The sequence below is a fragment of the Pipra filicauda genome, unplaced genomic scaffold, assembly GCF_003945595.2.
Source record: "Pipra filicauda isolate LSUMZ 115617 unplaced genomic scaffold, ASM394559v2 scaffold285_size1263560_pilon, whole genome shotgun sequence".
Classification (NCBI taxonomy): Eukaryota; Metazoa; Chordata; class Aves; order Passeriformes; family Pipridae; genus Pipra; species Pipra filicauda.
The window spans coordinates 158,842-179,510 of NW_024104404.1; the positions used below are offsets into that span (position 1 = coordinate 158,842).

Genomic DNA, 20,669 nt, shown 5'->3' on the forward strand with positions numbered 1-20,669 from the left:
AACCTCCCCCCAGCTCCTTTTGCACCAGGGAACAGGTGATTAAACTGATTAAGGCATGGTCATACAGACCACTGCTCTGGTTAAGCTAGGTGGGAAAAATTCAAAGTGCTGACATAGGGTGCAAGGATATAACTCCTTCAGTAGGAGGTCAGGTCCCACCAGCCAGCATATGACAGGCAGACAACTTTGTTCATAAGAAAAAAAACTGCCGCAGAGCTCATGTGCCAAGTCTTGGGCAGACTTAGACATCTCCCCATAGATTCAGCCACCAAAACTGAACAGCTGCTTGTAACCCAGACCCCTTCCTCATTTTTGGTGCTTAAGCTCTGCATCTGGGCATAGCAAGAGGTTTCTTCTGTCTCAACCCAGCTGGCAGTGAGATCCACCACCTTCCCAGCCAGAGCACCAGCAAGGTGGGAGACCTGGCTTCCAGGCATGGCTGAGCTCCACATGGGTCCAGATCCATGGCTGCAACACTTGTGGGATGGTCCCATGAATGAAGTGGGATGGGACTGCTGCACAGCCAGTGCCACAAAATTCATACAGCCATAAATAAAAGTAAAAAGGCCCCTAAGCAAACACGGCTGAAAGCACTTTATTTTCAAGTAGTCATTCTGACAATCTGGAAGGGAAACTCCAGTTTCAGTAAGTTCAAATACCCAATTATCTCCTCACTTTACCTTGTGTAAGAACACTTTAGTCCCTTTATAGAAGCCACCACACTGGGAGATTAAATGAAATCAGGTTCTGGCACATCCCTTTGAATGTCCCAGCAGGTATGGAGACAACATCCTTCATCTGTCTCCATGTCCCAGCAAACAGTGAAATCTTTTATAAAATGCAGATCTCCAAAAGGAGGGATTTCAGAAAACCTCTCTCTAGAGACCCAGGCACTGTTAATCTCCAACGCTCTCCTCTTGCAGCTGCTGTACCCACTGCTGACTATACAGCATAAACCCAGCTTTTCAGGAGAGGCGTGTAATAGAGTTGAGCACCAAAGCAGACCCAGTTCTCTGTTGCAGACATGCTCCTCCCTCAAAAAAATGATGCCTAGAAGGTAGGCTCCAAGATGGAACATCTATGCCAGAGCCAAACCAGAAGTCAGAGAGTATCACAGCAACACAACACACTTTATTCTATAAAGAAATGAACCCGAGTACTTTATTCTGTAAAGAAATTAATCCATCCACTTCCCAACCCTGTCCATCCCCCCAGCTGTGCTGGCACAACTATTTGCAAGGCTGTGCTGCAACCTGTTCTCCAACACTGTGCTTGTGCTAAGTCAAAGCCTATGAGCCCAAAGTGAGCCCCACACAGAGATACACAGATACAAGGGAAGAAAGAGTCCAGGTGGCATGTGGAGAATATTATGGCAGCTTTTCTACTGATGAAAAAGGACTGGGTAACTACCTGATGGCTGGGTCCATGCTGGAATCCTGGGCAAAGGGACTGTGTTGCTGGCTTGTCTTGGCCCCTCTTTTCCACAGAAGGCTCCTTGCCTCTCGCAGCCCTTTCAGCAGGGATTTTATCAAGTGCTATAATGCCTTGGCCAGTCTGGACAGTTGGGAAGGGCAAGAAGTAAATCAAGCAGCTCATGGTGGCTCTCAAGGCTGGAAAAAAAAAAATCACTCGCTCCTGGGGCTGGTGTTAATAAAGGCCAATGGATGCAAAAGGTTTAGCGAGGGTTTATTGCTCTGCCACGGCAGGGGCTGGGAAGGCAGCAGGATTCACCCCCAACCACCTGGACTGGCCGCTCGTCCCTTCCCCACATGGTCCCTCCTGGCCCGGAACGCATCATCACATGTTGGCTCTCTCCCGCTGCAGCCGGGAATTGTAGGCTCGGGAAACCGTGTTCCAGGAGTCCATGTACCGGTCCATGCACATGGCGATGCACTTCTGCGGGGCACAAAAGCCTCAGCGGCCGCCCCGGGCGCGGGCACCGCGGGTCCGCGGTTCTCCCGCCCGCCCTCACCTGCTCCGAGTTGTCCAGGGAGCCGCCGGGCTTCCCGATGCACTTCCGAAAGCACTTGTCCGTCATGCGCTGCGGAGAGAGCCCGTGAGCGGCACCGCGGCCCGGGGGCTCCGGCCGCGAGGGGAGCGGGACGGGGACGGGGACGGGGACCGGGACCGAGCCAGCCCCGCCCGCGCCCGCAGCCCCTCCTGACCTGCAAGAGCTCCTGCGCGTTGGCCACGGCGATCTGCACCTTCACCTGCTCCATGATGAGCCCCGGGTCCAGCTTCCCCCCGCCGCCGCCCCCGGAGCCGAAGTCGGAGCCGAAGCCGCTCTCCATGCCCTCAGTGCCCGCGCTGCCGGCGAAATGGCGGCGCCCGGACTGCGGCTCCCGGCGGGCCCCGCGCCGGGCGGGGCCGAACCGAGCGCGCCGGCGGCGCCTCAGCGGGGCCGAACGGAGCGGGGCTGAACCGAGCGGGGCCGAGCCCAGCGGGGCCGGCCGAGCCCGGAGCGGGGCCGACCGAGCGGGGCCGAGCCCGCGGCCGAACCGAGCGCGTCGGGCTCAGCGGGGCCGAACCGAGCGGGGCCGAACCGAGCGGGGCCGAACCGAGCGCGCCGGCGGCGCCTCAGCGGGGCCGCGGGGACCGTGTGCCCAGCGCGGGTGTCACCGCCGGCCCCGACCCCGTCCAGCTCCGAAGGGACTCCCCAGGGCAGGGTCGGGCCGGGCCCGAGTCAGACACAGCGTTCGAGTCCCGGCGTTCAGCGCAGCCCCACGGAGGGGCGAGGGGAAGGGGCTTTAAACCGGCAGCATCAGAGAGACGAACGCTGCCCGGCTGCCCTGCGGCGGAACACCAGCGGGCTGAGCTGGGCTCCCCCCAGAGAGCAGCTCCTCGGTGGGTTCTCTCTGGAATTCACCCTTCCAGGCGATGACGATCGTTTCCTCTGCCTGACGTGACTCGGGGGATAAGCTCGTGCCCTTAATTCTGCCTCAATTCCATTGCGGTCTCCTCCGTTAAGTAAGAACGCTCTGGAACGCGGTAGAAGCAAATGGGAGACGACACCACGGGGGCAAGATGTGATGTGAGGGAAAGTTGGTATGAGAGAAGGAACTGAGCTCTGCTGAGCTAAAGCCCAAACTGCTCTCGTCTTCACTGGCTAGAGCCCGCACTCAGGGTACTGCAAACCGTGTCATCCTGTCTGTCGATCTGTCCACTTCAAACAGAAGGCATTCCGACACCTCACAGGAGCATCATCAGCCAGTGCTAACGATGGGGCAGCCGCCTAAGGTACAGTTTTATCAGTACGGCCTGGAAAGTGGGCTGGAAGCTCCGCAGCAACGCTCCTGCCCATCCTAAGAATCCACCCCAGCCAGAGGCCGGTATCTGCTCTCATTCTCACGTCAGGATCAAGCAGGTTAAATGGAAAAACGCCTTCAGTGCAAGGGTGATAAGAAGGGGATGGTTTCCTGCTCCAGCTCCTGATACTCTTCCTGCTGATCAGAGAGGACAGCACTTTCCACCAGCACTGCGTCCCATTTAAGGAAAGCGCTGGTTTGCTTCTGGAATACACCCCGTGATCCCTGCTGGGACACCCCACAATCCCTGCTGAGACACCCCGCGATCCCTGCTGGGACACACACCCCTGATCAGTCTTAGGAGCAGGGACAGCTCTTTGTGTCCTCTCTCTCTCTCTCCACACAGAAAGGTCCCCCCGGGGATGAATCATCTCAAACAGGCCACATGGCCTCGAGGTTGGTTAAAAGAAAGAAGGAAACCAGTAAAATGCAAAACATTTATTCGAGTGTGTTGTACAAAAAGTTTCCAGTCATAAAATGTATATTACAAATCATTGAAAAAGACAAGACATTTGGCATGCATATTCTAAAAAGAAAAAAAAAAACACTTTGAAATGATAAAGTCTAGATCATTATGTAGTTTTTTAAAGTTCCAAGTGAACAGTTTAATAATTTTGTCTTCTGTGTTTCAGTTCACCACCTTTTTCACAATTCCTTATTTTAAAAACTTGAACCTTCCAAAAACTCATCTGCAGCAGCTGACTGGAGGTGGTCACTGCACTGAGCAGTGCCCTCGAGCCAAATCAAAATTGTGCCCCCCAAAAATTTAAAAATTAAAAAACAAAAATCACAATTCAAGTCATGAGGCATCACTGCTATGAAAATAAAAAGTTAACTGCATTTTGTGCCCAAATGGAAATCATTTTGGCTTAAACTTATTGCTTGTACTTTTAGTGTAATGATCTGGGTAGCTGAATACACAGTAACATCTGCCTTACCAGCACAGAATCATCACTTCAGTAAAAGCTAAGTAGAAAATCTGGAAGTTCATTTTATTTTCCTCAACTTCAAGTCAAATCACTGCTTATGCTTATTCTGAATAGAGGCTTTCAATATTGGCCATCCTTTTCATTCTAGACCTTAGCATTTCAAGAAAGGCATTATGTTTACAAATAATAATTGCATGTAAATATGGTCTTGTATAAAAAAAACCAAACACCTTTAAATAATTTTAAACTGGTTTAAAGCTAAGCATATTGAAGGGCAAATCAAAATTCTGTTTCCCAGGCCATTTTAAATGAGAAAACAATTTCTCCAATATCATTTGTCCTGACATTCAGCTAAAACAGTGCTTTGAAAAATGCAATCACTATCTCACCTTCCGCTCACTGGTTCACAACAAGGCTTTGCTTCCTGCTCACACAGGGTTTGGACCCAACAGTGTCAATAAAATCCAGGATCAAATATGCCTTTGTTTAGAGATAAGACTTTCAAAAGAAGATAAAGAAAGAAGAGAGAGAATGGCTTAACAGTGAAAATGTGAGAGAAGTGGCTACAAGAGATCTAGAACATACAGCATGCATGTCTTCCTGCCTCATCAAAACCCTTCTGATGTGAAGAAAATTAAGATTCTCCAATGTCCTGGGGTATAGAGAGGATTTTTACATGTCTCTTCTAACCTCTGTTCAGGTTGCAGTTAAAGGGCTTTTATACAGGATGAGCATTAAAAACAAGAAAAAAGGGTGTATAAAACCCAGTAAGATCCCTGAACTGAACATGAGGTGTCCCGTTGCTCGAGGGCAGACACCACACGCAGTGATCTCCTTTCACAGTACAGTCTGCTCCACACCACAGCACAGTTCCCACACTGCTGCCAGCTGCACACACACTCAGCTGGCTTTTACATCACAGCCACGGGAAGCAGATGTTTATTTTCTTCATGAGACTTTTGGTTCCTGCTACAAACACAGACTATGCAGCCAACTCCTGTCTAACGGCAACACGGAGCTGAAGACAAGTGAGCAACGTGTCAGTGCAAACGAGGGGTTCTGTCAGAGCCAAGGAACGAGGGAAACACAGGAACTAGAGTTGTGCAGCAACAAAGGAATCCCTGGAAATACAGATGTGCAGCAACAAGGGAATCCCAGCCACTCTGCTCCTTGGAGTAAGTCACTGCAATGCAACACTTAAAGGAACAAATGTGGAAGCAAGGGAGAAAGAAGTGGCATGAAGTGCCAGGGGCTCTGAGGCCACACCTCACTCCACAGGACACCACATTCCTGACAGGTCTGCAGATGGATGGACCTGTTCTAAAAAGCATTTTTATGTGGTATGAGCTTAGGAGGGGGAAGGATGCATTGTTCATATTTTATATCATATTCTGTTATGATCTACACATAGGAAAAACTTTTTCTATTTCATCCAGAATAAAGTTGTTTTTCTGGAATAAGAACATCCATATGGGTAGTTATGCTCAAGTAACTACTCTGATAAAAGCTATACTGGTTTGTTTCCCTCTTCAGAGACACCTTAAAATCATTTTCCTCCAGACAAGTAGAATCTGTTTCCCCTTCAAGCTCTACACCAGGTATGAGCACTGGAGTAGAACCGCTGACCATTCTCCAGTTTCTCCAAGAGTGGTTCACATACAGGATCAAAGAGAAAAAGGGGGGCAAGGGAACACTGGATTTGAACAAAAACCTTTAAATATCCTGAAAATGGGACAAAAATCCTTGAAAGACAGAGGAAAAAAAGAAACAATGCTTTTTGTTTTGTTAAAGCCACAAAACTGCCTCCCAGTCTGGTGCACCAGCTTTACTGGGACAGCGCCATTAGACCGAAGCTCAGCATCAAAAGCAAGAGGACTGGATGGTGCCTGGAGAAGGTGGACACACACAAAGTACATGGAATACAGTAGTTCTTCTGTGTCTTGTAATTTACAGTCAGGAGTTAGTTATCAGATTTGTAGTAGCCTATTAAAAAGCACTGTGGTAACAGAATCATCCACATTCGGACTGCTGGCTTTCCCACAGTGTCCATCACTGGTTTGTATGACCTGCATATACCTAAACACGGTCCTGGAGAATCAAATAAACTGTTTCCAGAGTTAAAGGACACAGTTCCAAATCTAAGGACAAATTCTGCAGACTGTTACTGAAGGGCACAGTGCTCATCACAAGAGATCTGCAAGCACCAGTTCTTAAGGCTACAGGAAGACACACTCCCCATACAGTAGCTGTTAAGAAAACTATGGCTCAGGTAGCAAGAGGTTTTTCCTCATTCAAGCTGCCTTTCCGAGGCCATTCTTTACAGGAAACAAACAAAAATCACAGAAAAAATGCAAATGAACTCCACGCTCATTGCTTCAGTATTTAAGATCACAGAACAATCTTAAAGAATAAGCAGTCCAAAAACTGGCCCGTGTAAAAAAAAATAAATACAGATCTTTAGGGGAAAAGCAAAAAGCCCTCAAATGCTATGTCAGTATATTCTAGAAGCTGTGGATCAGAAAGGGAAATGCTGTCCAGTGGTTGGAAGGTGTGCTGCAAAAATAAGTCTACATTGATTGCATTCATTTGCATAACAACAAATTTAGAAAAGATAATTATAACAGTATGTCTGAGAAACATAATTTCACTAGATACATCTTACAGAGAGACAGACATGATTTACTACATATTTGATCTTCTACTCAAGCAGAGTGGGAAAATTACATTAGAAAGATGGCCAAGTACATCAATGGAGTTATCCCATAGCCCAAAAAGCCAAATCTTCATCCTGCTTTTTTGTAATGGATCTTCTGATAATGGATTAAAACATAATTCTAAATGTCTATTAGTTTAACTTCAGCAATTCAGTCATCCCACTTAAACAGAGAAAAGTAGCATCTTTGATTTATTTCCAAACGGCAAAATAAATGCTGAAGCTTAAAGCCCCTTTTGTTCCCACCCTGCTTGCATGACAAAGCCATCAGTCAGAGCCACTAAACTGACTTTCTAGGTTATATCTGTCAGTCACAATACTGTTCAGAGAACACAATGTCCAAAAGCCACCGAAAACATCCAAACCTTGTCACTTGTCTGATGAGTCTACACTATTTGAATGACAAGATCAGACTTCGAGAGTGCAGGTAAAAACACGCTTCTGTGCTGGAATCAAATGGTATCCAAATTTTGTATCCATACTGATAACTAGTTAAAAAAAACAAACATTCACTTGTACAGTAGCCAGTGCATTCTTTGGAGCAGTCAAATATTTTTCCTTGTGCTTAAAGATGCACCACTGTACGAACATGAACCCCCATGGGAGTCAGACTTATCTCCAGAGAAATGCAGCAGCAGAAACCTTAAGCTAAAAGGGACACTGTCAGACACAAAATTGCAATAAAAAATCACCTGCTACCCATACAAAGCATTTTTTATAAAAAACATTATTCTCCCTTTGCTCCTTGTTAGACTTTGCCTCGAGCACTTGAACACTGCACAGCAACACTCACGTCCTGAACAGCGGCAGTTCCTTTGAACTGCTTAAAAGTCATTAAACTATTTCTGCACTATTTTGTAAATATTGCTCCTTAGGATACCTGACAACACCCCTTTGAACATAAGAGAAGTATGAACAAGCTGCATCTAGCTCTGATTAAAAAAGTCGACATTTACACGGGATAACCTTTAAAATCCCCAGTATTTATCACTGCCAAAAGTATAAATATGTTTAATTTCTAAAATCTTAATCGATGTGTTTAATGCTGAACATGTCAGAAACATTAATCGTAAATACTGACCATCACAACTTGTGTCCATGACTTAACAGGGTCTCACTTGACACAAGGGCAAAATCCCCTGAAAATCAAACAGTTCAAACTCTGGGTTTGACACTTCCAACTTAGGATGGTAAATTGATTGCATATGGGATATTCAGGAAGCAGAACATACCATCTTCCCTCTTCTGGAATGATGACACAGAGCTCAGGGGGTGACAGACTCAGATGGTTTTACCAGGAGGGAGCAGGACATGATGGCACAGTCCTGAGTCAGAAATGCCTAAAATGCAGGTTCCCTGTGTCACTGCAATTGTGTGACACCGTTTGGAATGAACCTAATTTTCCTAAGGATACCAGGCAAGATACTACCATTTCTGCAATTGTGGAGGAAACACTCTGTGAATCTCTCCCAGGGCCCTACAGATGAACCCACTTCATAAAACTTCTTTTCTGGGGGAAGGGGTTATCCTGGTTATAATATGTAATTATAGTTTTACCATACACTCAAGGAGTCTCATCTCATCTTAGCTAAAAATCTCCTTTCTGCTTTAGGTTTCTACATAAGACTTTAAACTCTGTGTGGGGAAAAATATTGTATTCCAATATAGTGTTTCAACAAAGAGGGAAAAATAAAGAAATCTATTAAAAATTCTGGCAGTTTTGTTCAGAAAAGGTTTTTTTTTAAATTTTTTTATAAAAATGTACCAAGGAGTAAACTTCAAAGAAATCAGATGATGCATATAAAAATAGTTTTCAGTGGCTCCGGAGGGAAAAAATAGCAAAAATAAAAGGAAATAAATGAAGGGAAAAAAGCGCAAATAATAGTTTCTGTCTTCTTTTTTCACATCACTGAGCATCCTCTAGAGGTTGTTCTGGGATCCCCCTAAAATAAGACAGACACAGTTGAATTTAGTCTCTGTACTTCCAGCAGTGAGACAGATAAGTGAAAATCGTGATGTCATTTGCTTTAGACCAGCAAGTTCCTCCCTTTATTTCAGATGCTGATTCCATCCGAGAGAGATCTGTGCTGCAAAGCTGCTGCTTTGGGTAAGAAAAAGTTTCTGTTTCAGTTGCTTTACACTACAAATACACTGTTTAATCTCTCCTGAGGACCAAAAAGCTTTCAGAACTCACCTGCAAACCTTCACAGAATCGGTTCTTTGTGAAAAGAGCTACTAACAGCCATTGACCAGGGGAACAAATCGCTTCAGTTTCAAATAAATTTAAAATATTTTCTATCACCTGTATGAAGCATCTTTCTCCTTTTCACTCTGCCAGCTGCTGGTTGGTTATTTCACAAGTGTTATCAAAACATACAGGTGGTATTACTAAGAAAAAACAAGTTTATTTCAGATGTAGAAGGTATAATCTATCATAAAATAAACCAGTAAGCTGAAGCTTGCAGCAACAGAAGCACCCCCCTTCCCTGGTTTGCAGTGGTTATCTGGTTATATTCTGCTTGCAGCAAGAATGCCACAGCTCTGATAATGCTGTAAATGTGTGATCTGAAGCACTCTGCCACAGATACCCTGAGCTGGCATCAGGCACTGCCCGAGCTGTGCCTGGGTGGATCCCAGCAGCAATCACAGTGTCCTCTCCCTGTGCACTGCAGCAGTGCTGCAGGGCTCCAAGCAACCACTGCAAACATGGATCAGGATGCTCAGAATGGTCAACAAAAGTTGAAGGGACTCCCTAAATCTCACACCTGATTGATCCAACCAGTGAGGCACAAGTTAAACGTCTGCTCTGCATCTGATTACCTGTTGGTTGAAAAGGTCCTCCTCTCCATACTCTGCTTCATCCTCTTCCTCTTCATTCTCTCGCACAACTACTGATTTAGTAACGCTTCTCACTGCAACTTCCTACACAAAATGACAGAGAAGTAGTTTTTATCTGTTCCTTATGTTTTTGCCATACCATCAATATATCATCCCTATTAAATTTTGGAGGGTTTAAAGCAACTTGACCTAGATGGAAGCAAATACTGGTAATATCCTGCAAACCACATCATTCCTATTTGTGTGCACTAAAAGGCATGGTAATGTAATTTAGCTGCAGGAATTTTCTTTCATTACCCTGGGATTTGAGAGGAAGCAGACATGTTTCAATTTTATGCAAGGTCACAGCAGACACAGGTAGGAGCTGTCTGAGACACAGTGTAATGTGAGAAACTAAACTTTCTCATTATGATTACACAGCATTAAGAATATTCCCAATTTCTACTAAATATTCAATCTCAATTGTATATGTTGGTTATCAGCATGGTCTTCCAAGCCAGGCACTAAAAAGAATTCTAAAAACCCAGGAAGCTTCCTCTATTAGTAAATTATCTTTAACACTTCTTAGCAGTAAGAAATTCTTCTATCTACTTGCACCCTGGAAATCAGAGGTGCAAAACTCTAGTAGTGGAAAAAGTTGTCCTTAACATACACTTCTTAGCAGGGACACTAAAGGTAACCACAGTGGGAACAGACATGGATTTGACCACTCAGTTTGAATACTAAGACAGTGAGCTTTCTGTTTGTACAAGTGATCCTCCCTCCTACCTCATACTGTGCACAAAGTGCTTCCAGAGAACTGCTGGCAAGAAAGGCAGCACAAAAACTGGTGAAATGTGGTCTGTTCCCCTTTCCTATTGCTGGGATAATGGCACACTTAGGAACAACATATTCTCCCCTGCAAAAGTCATCTGCAGGGATGGTTTTGAAACATTAACTGTGGGCAGATGTAGCACAATGCAGAATATACAGGAACCTCTGCCAAATGACAACTCATGATATGCTTCCAATATGGAAATGACAGCTATCTTCCTACATTAATATTCACATTGCACCCCAGAATGTCATAGGGACTATATAAGGGAATTTTGAATTGCCAGCAGTGTTTCTTTTCTTCGTCTCTTCTGAAAGTACATACTCAAATTCCAAACAAGTTCTCTACTAGCAGGGTGTTTTTATAAAATAGAAAAAAAAATGTCTATGGGCATAACCACCACGATGATGATCACAGCTTTCGAAAACAGCCCAAAAATGTCAGATACGTACAGATACTTAATTTTTTCAGTGTTATAAACTCTTATATTAGAAGATAATAGGAGAGATCTTGAAATCAGGATTGTGCCATGTCACCCCACCCTCAAGTGAAAGAGTTTGGAGCTCCCCCAGCCTACCTCTCCTTCCGAGTTCACGAGGTAAGTGCGGATGTTTCCTCCGGTGCCCCAACTGCCCTGGTTCTTCCACACCAGAACAGAGGGGGGGCTGTGAGATACCCCTGCATCTGCACCCCAGATCTAGTCAGAAAGACATTCTGTAATTAGCTGTTCACGCAATTTTTTCTTTTAAATATACAAGTCTCTCTAATTCTCCTACTTCTCTCTAGATACCAGGGTTTTTTCTGAATTCCAATGGTTGTTTTACCCTACTTTTAACTATACTATTACTTGTAGTCTTAAACTTAACTACAGTCTACTAGATTGAATGAATGCTCTGAAATGTTCCCACTTCTTTAAGAGGTTGAGCAGGATTAGTGTTCCAAACTGGGGCAAAGGTGTTTGACAACAAATAGTCCTTGAAGTGTTCCCCAAAATACCTTTTTCTTCAACTTTACGCCCCCAAAATGGTCTTAAATAGTGAATTTCTATATTAGCATTTCAGTATTTATGTTCTGCATTTTTGTAACTGAAATACTGCTCTTCTAAAGTGAGATCCATGAAACCAAAAGCTATACACCAAATCATGCTGAACCAAACATCAAGATTTACAACTGTTGCCATAGCATCAACAAAAGAATATGCTGTTGACATACTGGAAGTACAACTTACTGTAACAGTTTGCCCAGCTCTGAGGACATACTTAGGAGTAAATTTGTAAGCAATTTCTTCTCCATCTCCAATTTGTCTTTTCAGCCTCCAGTTACCCAAAGACTGATCCTAATGGAGAGAGTCAAAAGGTTATTCAGAGTGAACAAAACAGAGCATACAGGCATCTGAGCTTTCTTTAGGTCTTTGTTATTAAATTAATGTGAATATAAATTTATTTGCATGGTTGTTAGACATCTGCATTCCACCTTGAAAGTATTTTTCTATATCCAGTAAGAGTCTAAATTGTAAATCCCTTAAGGTCATTCAGCAAAATTTTAAAGGGTATTCATTTCACACGACAACGTTCTGCTAGACAGCAGGTTGTTTCCATCAGCAATATTCCAGCACACGTTTACACATCTGGAACACAAACCGTGTTCTCTTCCTGCAGCAAACATTACACTCACGTTAACCCACCACAACATTCAACTCTTCAGTGCCCCTGTTAATTCCTGCACGATCCTGCACCTTGAGATTGCTGTTCCTCCTCTCCACGTGGCTGCCACCTACCTGTGGCTGCAAAGGGCTGTGGAACGTCTGGATTTAGCTCCTCCTTGTTCTGCTGACACTCACCTTCTCCGAGTTGTTCTTCAGCTGAACGTATTTGCCCTCCAGGTCTATCTCTTCTATGCTGATGCTTCCTGTAGCTGAAGCTTGCTGGGACATTTGGAAGCTGCTGCTGCTGCTGCTGCCGCTGATGCTCCCGGTGCCGATCCCGCTGGTCCCGCTGCCGGAAAGCTCCTCGGCCTCGATGCGTTTTCTCTTGCCCCGGGAAGAGCGAACAAGGGAAGTGCTGCTGCTGCTGCTGCTGGAGGTAGCCCGAGAGACTGTGACACGGGAGGAGGGGCTTGGAGAGAGCTTCAACCTTAAGGCAATCAAGAAAGCATTTGAATTAACTCCCCCAGGGAACAACAGACAAAGCTACGGTATCATCAGTGACCAGGCTGTGATGTGCTGCTGACAGCAGCCTCGCTCTCTGTGTGAGAGGACTGCACACATGAGGAGGAGGGGGCTACCCATCCCTGAGGAATACTCTGGCAGGATGATACATGACATGGGAAAGCAGTGCTAATGAGAGCGACACAGATCACTTAACCCTCCCCTCCAGCACAGCTGCCACTAAACACAGTATTCTCAGGCCACGTGATTTAAAACCAGGAAAATGCAGAAGTACAAGCACTTAAATAAAAAGAGATGAAGACCAAGCACGGAATGATATATTCAACTGTACTCCAAGACCATTACAAAACCCAAAATAAAATAAAGATGGTGTTCAGCTGACAACAAGTGTTCCACGTAAGTGTTCCATACAACACATTGTGGTGTGAAGCCCTTATGACTTCAGTGAAAGAAAATCTGGGCATTCCTGCTCAGAAAGGTAAAAGAAACTGGAATCTGTACTTACCTTTCCTCTTCCCCTTCCAGGAGTTTTCGGTAAGCACTGATCTCCATGTCCAGTGCTAATTTAACATCGAGCAGCTCCTGGTACTCCGTAAGCTGAAGCTGCATCTGGTCCCTCATGTCTGTCATTTCCCTCTCCTTTGCATCCAGCATCTTCCTAAACTTCTCCCTCTCCCCAGCCATCATCTCCTCCAGCTCCCGGATGCGATCTTCCGCTGCGCTGGCCTAGGCAGAGAGCACCAGGGAAAGCCCAGTTGGCAGCCGTGCAGTTCCACTCAGAAAAGGCTAAAACTCATCTCCCTCCCAAATGAACGTAACCAAAAACTCCTCTATGTAAAGTTCAGAAAATATGGAGGGCCAGGAACGTTAACATATCGACACAAAACAGTGCTCTGTGTTCAAGGGGACAGCAAATTTAGTTCCCTTACCTGTTTCTGGAGGCCAGAGAGTTGGTAGCTGAGAGCTTCTATCCTCATGCGAGCCTCCTTCAGCTCCTCTCGAGCTGCACCAGCAGCCTTGTCATTTTGGTCAGAGGACAATTTGGCATTCTCCAGCTGGAAGGAAAGTTTTATACAGGTCACTTGCATTGAGTTAGATCCCCTACAATATCCTTTTGGTAAAAAAATAGCAACTGTTTAATCTTAAAAAATTTTAAATGGACATCTGGTGAGTTTAGGATAAGAACTGCATTAGGAAATGCAAGAAAGGACCAGGAAAATCTATTTCAGACCTATTCCTATAGTATTTGCTTATGCTATTAAAAAAATAGTCTGTTAGCCCTTTCATTATACAAGCAGCCTTAGTGTTTCCAAAAAAGTGACCATTCTCTGCCTGTTTGTCCTAAGACAAATCACACTGGACAACAGCAAAGACTGCCTAGCAAGTCCATGTCTTGGTCCAACAGTTCCCTGGATGCCCAAGGGCTAACTCAATAAAATATTCCACAGGTATTATGTCTCCTTTGGCCATTTGCAACTCGGGGACTTCCTAAGCCAGAGACAATATTTTGCTGCTTACTGTCTCTCTCAGTGGATTTTTCAGGCAAGAATTTGTCTCTGCTTTTTGAATTTATGGGGGCAAGGAGTGTAGTTCTGTATTAATAAAGAACAATCCTCTTTGAATGTCCAGTGGCAGATTCAGAAGAAACAATGTCCCTGCTTCTACTGAAAATAAAATAAACAATCACTCCTCATTCACCTTCCCCATGCTATTTATTTACCCTTTTACAGACATCCACTGTATCTTTCCCTTCTCTAAAGGCATCTCTTTTCCAGGTGAAGTTTCATTTAAAACTTTCCTCGTGCATGACCTCTTTCATACTCTAAATTGTCTTTGTCACTCTGCTCTGTATTACTCTGTAGCACTTTTGCAAGAAGCAATAAAACTACCCACGGCACTCCAGATGACATCCTGCCCCAGAGGCAAAACAATGGTTTTTGGTTTATTCACTTTACTTTTTTCTCTTTAGTAATTGCCAACATACAATTTGTTTTCTTAAATTCACTTAGTGAACAAGGTCCATTTCTAGTGGCTAATTTTAACCAAATTAGAGAGCAACAACGGAGCTCAAAGCTGGTTACAAGATAGGTTTCATCAAAGCAGACAGCGAGAAAGAGCATCCTTTGCATGCCTTGCAGCTGGACTTCAACAATTCTGCCACACACCATGGAATCCACCCAAAAACTAAACTGACCCAATTCTAAGAACTGTTACAGGCAGATGTTTTTTAGCCACACAGCACAAAGCTTTATAAAATCAATTTTCATTAGCTCTGCTGTTCACTAAGTTCTAAGCAGCACACAGAGCCTTCTTTAGCTATGGATTTTGAAGGAGCTTCAACTACACACTCCATTACTTCTTGTAAAGTTTTAAAATCAAGAATATTTGAATCCTAACAACCATCCACTACCTTACAGTCACGCTGGCATAGTCCCAAATCCTCATATTCAGAATTTCTATTACTTATTACCAAAGATCATGATGTTCTTTCTTATAAGCCCTCTTTAAGTATTCAAAGGTTGCAAAAGGTTTGTCCCAAGCTTTCTCTGTTCCAGGCTGAACACCCCAGCTCTCCCAGCTCTCTCCATAGCAGAGGGGCTTCAGTCCTCTGATCACTTTTGTGGCCTCCTCTGGACTTGCTCCAGCAGCTCCACATCTGTTCTGTGCAAGAAGTGAGCTTTTCCCAAGACCATCTCATCCTGGACTCACTCAGCAGCTAAACTCAACAATCTGCTTTGACATCACATTCCTCCCCAGCTCAGGTCTCTAACAGGGACACATCTTTGTCTAGTAATCTACAGAAGGAAGTTCACAGCTAAGCCCCTTTCCCTTCACATTCCAACTTCATTTATAACAACCATCTTTTATGTGGGGGGGGGAAAGCAACTTAATTTATTCTTCATTCCCCTGTTCAAATCTTGTCATCTTTTCATTCTCTAAGTCTGTATGTTGACTGGCTATAACCTCTATAACCTCCCTGAAAATGCACCTGCACTCAAGCCCCAGAGGAGGCCTTTGAACACTGGGAAAAAGCTTCCTCAAATTATAATTACTGGTCTCCTTACGGAACAGCAGGGCTGGTGAAAATGGTTTTCTCTCACTGACTGGGATTCCAGTCTGACAGCAGTGGTTACCTTAGCCTGGTAGGTCTGCTCCAGCTCCAGCTTGTACAGTTTGACTTGTTCATCGTGCTGATTCCGCAGATCCTCCAGAGCCTGAGTCATTTTGGACTCGTACTCCTGCTGGCGGCTCGTGTCCACCTCGATCAAACGATGCTCGTGGCGTTTTCTTGTTTCCCTGATTTCCTACACACACAACAGAAAAAGAGGGACAAGTTCCCACAGTAAGGGAAGCAATTAAATTCAGACAACAATTAACTATTTCAGTACTAACTACTTAGTATAGAGGAGCCTTTAAGCCTGGGAACTGCTGCGGGCACCAACAGATGCAAGTTACTGTTCTCACTTGGCAGGACAGAATTCTTTAAAGTGATCCAACCTAAAAACAGCTTCAAAAATGGCCATAATACAGTTTAAGTAAGGAGCTGTTTTATGCTACAAAAAGCAAAATGGGGGGAAGAAAGTAGAAGAAAACATTAATTTTTACACAGCAAAGAGATTCCATGTGCTGCACCACAAATCCTTTCCTTCTCAATATACATCCTGACAGTACAATAGCAGTCTGCAAGGAATCAGATGAAAATTAACACCTTTTGTGACCATTACATATATTAAAAAAATCACTACAGAGAAAAACTGCATCTTTTTCTAGATACTTGATGACTCTTCCTTGTTAGATTTTGATTACAGTATTAATAAAGCAGCAACCCAAGCAATCCTGAAGACATGAATATAATTTTTTATGGTCAGAGTCTGTACTATGAAATTTTCATTTTTAGAGAAGTATGAGTTTCCTGTGCCTAAGAACACTGGTCCCAAACTAGTAAGGTAAGGCTTACTCATGCACTCATTCAAGCTGAGCCATGCAGAGACCTGGCCAGGTCTGAAAGTGTGGTATGAGAAAAACAATTTCTTCCTTCAGGGCAGGACAAACAACCAGGGAGTGGTTCTGAGTACTGGGAGGAGGCCTGAAGTCAGCAGCATGGGCCATGAGGAAGAACAGCAAGTAAAGCAAGGCTCAATTTTGCATGCCCACACCGAAGTCATAGCAGGCTAATACAAATTCAGAGCAACTTCACTGGTTGTTTTGCAGAAATGCTCTACATTTAAAAATAATCTACAGAAACGTGCCCTTTTACTGACAGTAACGTGCCCTGAAGTGATATGGAAGAAGCTTTCCCTTCTGTGGTGAATTTTTACACCAAAAAAACTAGCAAGCAGCAGTCTCTCAGTAACTGTAGGCAATGACAGCTCAGAGGCCTCAGGAATGTCATGGGGGACTACAAAGGATCAGGTGAAGGGCTGAGCTGATCCAGCACTTCAACACCACTAGAATAAGCAGGCCTGACTTGCCACACTCCCAGTCATGATGTTCTAATTCTAAGAGATTTGGACCCTTCACTGAAGCAAACCCATTTATTAACCTAAAGAAAATCCATTTCTTTTTTGCTTTCTGTTGAGTTGGTCCATGCAAGGATCAGAGAGCTCCAGGGATGGCTAAAGGAACACTCACCCTTGAGCAGAGCAAGCTTTAAGATTAGCTTCTGCTGCCTCATTTAGCTTCACCTTCAGTCAGTAGGAACACATTCTCCTCAAGAAGCAAAGTTATTTTAAGGTCCTACAACCAAATAAAAGTCTATCACTGCAGTCACGTGCATCAATCCAACCAGTTCAGGGCATGGAAGTGAGAAAACAGTCAGTACAACTCCAGGTGATCTCCCTGGTTGGTTCCTTTGCCCTGCTCCAGCCCCTGTCTCCTGTCCTTAGCCACACAGCCCTGTCCCATCCCTTAAACCAGTCTGGGCACTCATTTGGATTCTGGTAAAACAAAACTCAGCCACTTAGCTGAGTTTTCAACTAATTCAACTAAAAAAACTCTAAGTATCTTACTAGCTAATCAGGCTGAAATGATTTGGTGCATGGTGGGGCCAAACATCACACCTGGCATAGGTGAGATGAAGGGCAGAAGCACGTGGCAACTCTCACTGAATGAGTCTGCAGAGCCACCAAGGATGGAATAAACTGCTGTAACACTGCACATCTGGTACAGAGAGAAGGTCACGCTTCCCCTTCCCAATTCCCACTTTTACAAAAACTCTGGTCCTCACCAGAGCCACTCACTAAAGAGGAAGAAAACTATCTCTGCAAAAAGCAGGGCAGTTGCATACTATGCTTGACAATAAAACCAGGTTATAGTCAGGTCCAACAACAACCAAAGCCAGTGCAGGTAAGGAGCAGGACCATGCAACCAGGTTCAGAGAGAGGGAACAAGACTTTCCCTTTCCCACAGCAGTCAGCTGCTCCATTAGTTCACTTGCCCATGAAACAATACCCTTGTCACCTGGCTCTCATGCCAGCTCCACCACTTATTTACCATGTAAAAAGGTGCAAAACCTTTATTTTATTACTCAACTCATTTAAAGGAAGAATAATACTAATTTTCCCTAGCTGAACTAGTTAGCAGTTACTCATAGTCAGTTTGATTAAAACCTACTTAAACTTTGGACTATAGCAAGATTATTAGGTTGATAATACCTCCTCAAACACATTTTTTCTGAAATCCAAATCCTCTTGCAAGCTCTGGCACCGATTTTCCAGGTCCACACGCATGAGTGTCTCCTTCTCCAACTGCTTCTTAGCCACAGCATGACCGTCTTCAGCCTAGCACAGAATGTTAATGAGAAAGACTTTATTTTGTCCAGATTCCTATTTTCCATCCATAAACCCTTTGTGGTCTTCATCTGATGTCTTTGGACCAATTATTCACAATAACAAATCTAATGTCAAGCCACTGATTTAAAAATAATAAAAAAAACAATGAACCACCGACAACAAAAAGAAACAAAACAAACAAACCAACCAACCAACCACCCCAAAAAACACCACCAACAAAAAAAGAACAAGAATGTGTGTGTGCTAATGGATATTTCAACCGAGCTTTCACCTTTGCATACCAGCTATTTAAAATGTAGGATTATTTCAATACACTGCAATACTGGAGCTGAGGATTATTAATTCCTCAAGCACAGTGTGTTGCACCTTCTTTTTCTTGCCAGCATAGTCCCATTGGGGACTCTGGCACAAGTGTAAAATTATTCAGGACCTTACAAAGGACAACATTTAGGAACCTGATATCCCATGAATATAAAAACATCAGAACGTTTGAAAAAAAAGATTTGATGAGCAAAATGTCCAAACCCCTAGGTTGTTTTGGTTGTTTTACAGAGATTTCTTAGTTTTGCATCCCAGAGGGGCAGGCAAAGGTTCAGCAGTAAGTGAGGTGGATCAGTGATGTTCACACTACAAACTAACTGGAAAGAAAGAAAGGGGATTTCACACTCCACAGCCTGTCTGTGCTAAAGCAAGGAAGCATTCCCTGGCATACCTTGGCAAGCTGGGCACGCAGATCAGCCACCTCTGCTTCCAGGCTGCGTTTCTCGTTCAGGACAGTGTTGAGTTCTGCTTCACTTCTATGGAAGAGAACTTCCAGATCCTTAATGCGCCCCTGAGCCACAGACAGATCCGCGTCCTTCTTCTTGTAGCTGCAAAAACACGAGTTCATTACACTTACATAGGGGTGCACAGCCATCCTGAGCGTGTCCTGGTCACAACCACAGGTATTTTGGTATCAGACACCTTTTATCAGGCCCCACACAGCTCCTGCAGTAACCTGCAAATGCTGATCAGTGACCTGAGACACCCCCAGGACGTGCAGTGGTACCGTGTGCTGTAAACTCATGGCATGGTAAAGAACATGCCATGGACAGACAAGGGGAAAACAAGAAGGCAACTCTGGCAGCTAAGAGATGACAATACACACGTGGGGTAAACAGTATTTTTTCATCTTGCAGCTGCACAGCACATTAAACTGCTGAAATCTTTTACTTCAGACTACAGCCCATGAGGAAGAGTACACACAATCCTCAAAGAAGCCTGAGCATCCCCGGGGTTTTCTATTTGATGTGGCCAAGCCTAGTCCTCATGACATATTCCCACACAAAGTATAAAGTAATTCGCTATGGAAACGTGGTCACCTTTCAGCAATAAAACAGTATTTCTTCAGCAATATTCACTACAGGCAAAGCATCTCCAGCTGCTTTAAATATGATTATTTGAGCTGAGATCATCAAGGTCATCTTCCTCCTGCCCACCAAGTATTTATCAATCTTTAACATACTGACTTTCTGCAGCTTCTCTAGGTGTGTGTTGTTATGTTATTTAAAAAACTGTTTTGTTATGTGCAGTAAATCCCTCCTTGCTGCAGCTTCAGCTCGCTGTTCTACTCTCACACCACTCAGGATGCAGGGAACAGCTTTTTATCTTTTTTAACAAAAATCCCCCGTGATGGGGTATTGGTGTGCCCTACAGACAGTATTTCCTTACAAGGTTCAGCACGATACGCATCTTTCTAAGTCAACACCCTTATTTTGCAATGCACTCTAGATACAAGGCTCATGTCTTCTCTCCTGCATTCCTTGGTGTAGATCTTGGAATTTGTTTTCATTTAACTGTAGCTGATTTTTCTTAATCATTGGTCCAATCTGTTGCTGTGAATTCTGTTCTGCAACATATGTGCAGTGTCTTCAGACTCAGCAGCTTGCAGGAGACATATAGACAAAACATGACTTCTTAAACAAGACAGTTATTTAGCAGCAATTAGAATGTCACAGGCCACACGTGTTGTGTAGTAAAACAAGCCACTGTTCTGTGTCACAGCCAGGCAGACCTGGGAGCCTTCTGCCTGTGCAAGACCCAAAGGGCAAATGCCACTTCCCAGCGAGCAT

At 44.3% G+C, this 20,669-nt stretch overlaps 2 protein-coding genes across 3 annotated transcripts in view; both read right to left on the reverse strand.

Annotated features, from left to right (window-relative positions):
* Nucleotides 1–579: 579 nt before the first annotated feature.
* Nucleotides 580–2,381, reverse strand: TIMM13 (translocase of inner mitochondrial membrane 13). 2 transcript variants are annotated; one of them, XR_003541367.2, is made up of 4 exons: nt 2,166–2,381; nt 1,973–2,041; nt 1,742–1,896; nt 580–1,610 (listed from the first exon to the last, which is right to left on the reverse strand). XR_003541367.2 is itself a non-coding variant. In XM_027724550.2 (3 exons), exons 1-3 carry the CDS (start codon nt 2,289–2,291, stop codon nt 1,798–1,800), a joined length of 294 nt encoding a protein of 97 aa, XP_027580351.1. In that variant the 5' UTR covers nt 2,292–2,380; the 3' UTR covers nt 580–1,797. The 2 variants fall into 2 exon arrangements, 1 of the variants encoding a protein (XP_027580351.1); XM_027724550.2 differs by having other exon boundaries at nt 580–1,896; nt 2,166–2,380.
* Nucleotides 2,382–4,299: 1,918 nt separating this feature from the next.
* Nucleotides 4,300–20,669, reverse strand: part of LMNB2 (lamin B2) — a 30,768-nt gene continuing 14,398 nt past the window's right edge. Inside the window, exons 3-12 of the mRNA XM_027724465.2 lie at nt 19,271–19,427; nt 18,421–18,546; nt 15,901–16,071; nt 13,696–13,821; nt 13,272–13,492; nt 12,440–12,731; nt 11,828–11,935; nt 11,177–11,296; nt 9,768–9,869; nt 4,300–8,890 (exon numbers count right to left, since the gene is read on the reverse strand). Coding sequence (XP_027580266.1) covers nt 8,849–8,890; nt 9,768–9,869; nt 11,177–11,296; nt 11,828–11,935; nt 12,440–12,731; nt 13,272–13,492; nt 13,696–13,821; nt 15,901–16,071; nt 18,421–18,546; nt 19,271–19,427 — 1,465 coding nt within the window. The 3' untranslated portion in view covers nt 4,300–8,848. The remainder of the gene's footprint in view (nt 8,891–9,767; nt 9,870–11,176; nt 11,297–11,827; nt 11,936–12,439; nt 12,732–13,271; nt 13,493–13,695; nt 13,822–15,900; nt 16,072–18,420; nt 18,547–19,270; nt 19,428–20,669) is intronic.

Coding starts and splice junctions, on each gene's coding strand:
- TIMM13 (XM_027724550.2), bottom strand. CDS start 2,291: ATGGAGAGCGGCTTCGGCTCCGACTTCGGCTCCGGGGGCGGCGGCGGG. Junction 2,042..2,165: donor ACGCGCAGGAGCTCTTGCAG/GTCAGGAGGGGC, acceptor CTCTCTCCGCAG/CGCATGACGGACAAGTGCTT. Junction 1,897..1,972: donor CCCTGGACAACTCGGAGCAG/GTGAGGGCGGGC, acceptor TGTGCCCCGCAG/AAGTGCATCGCCATGTGCAT.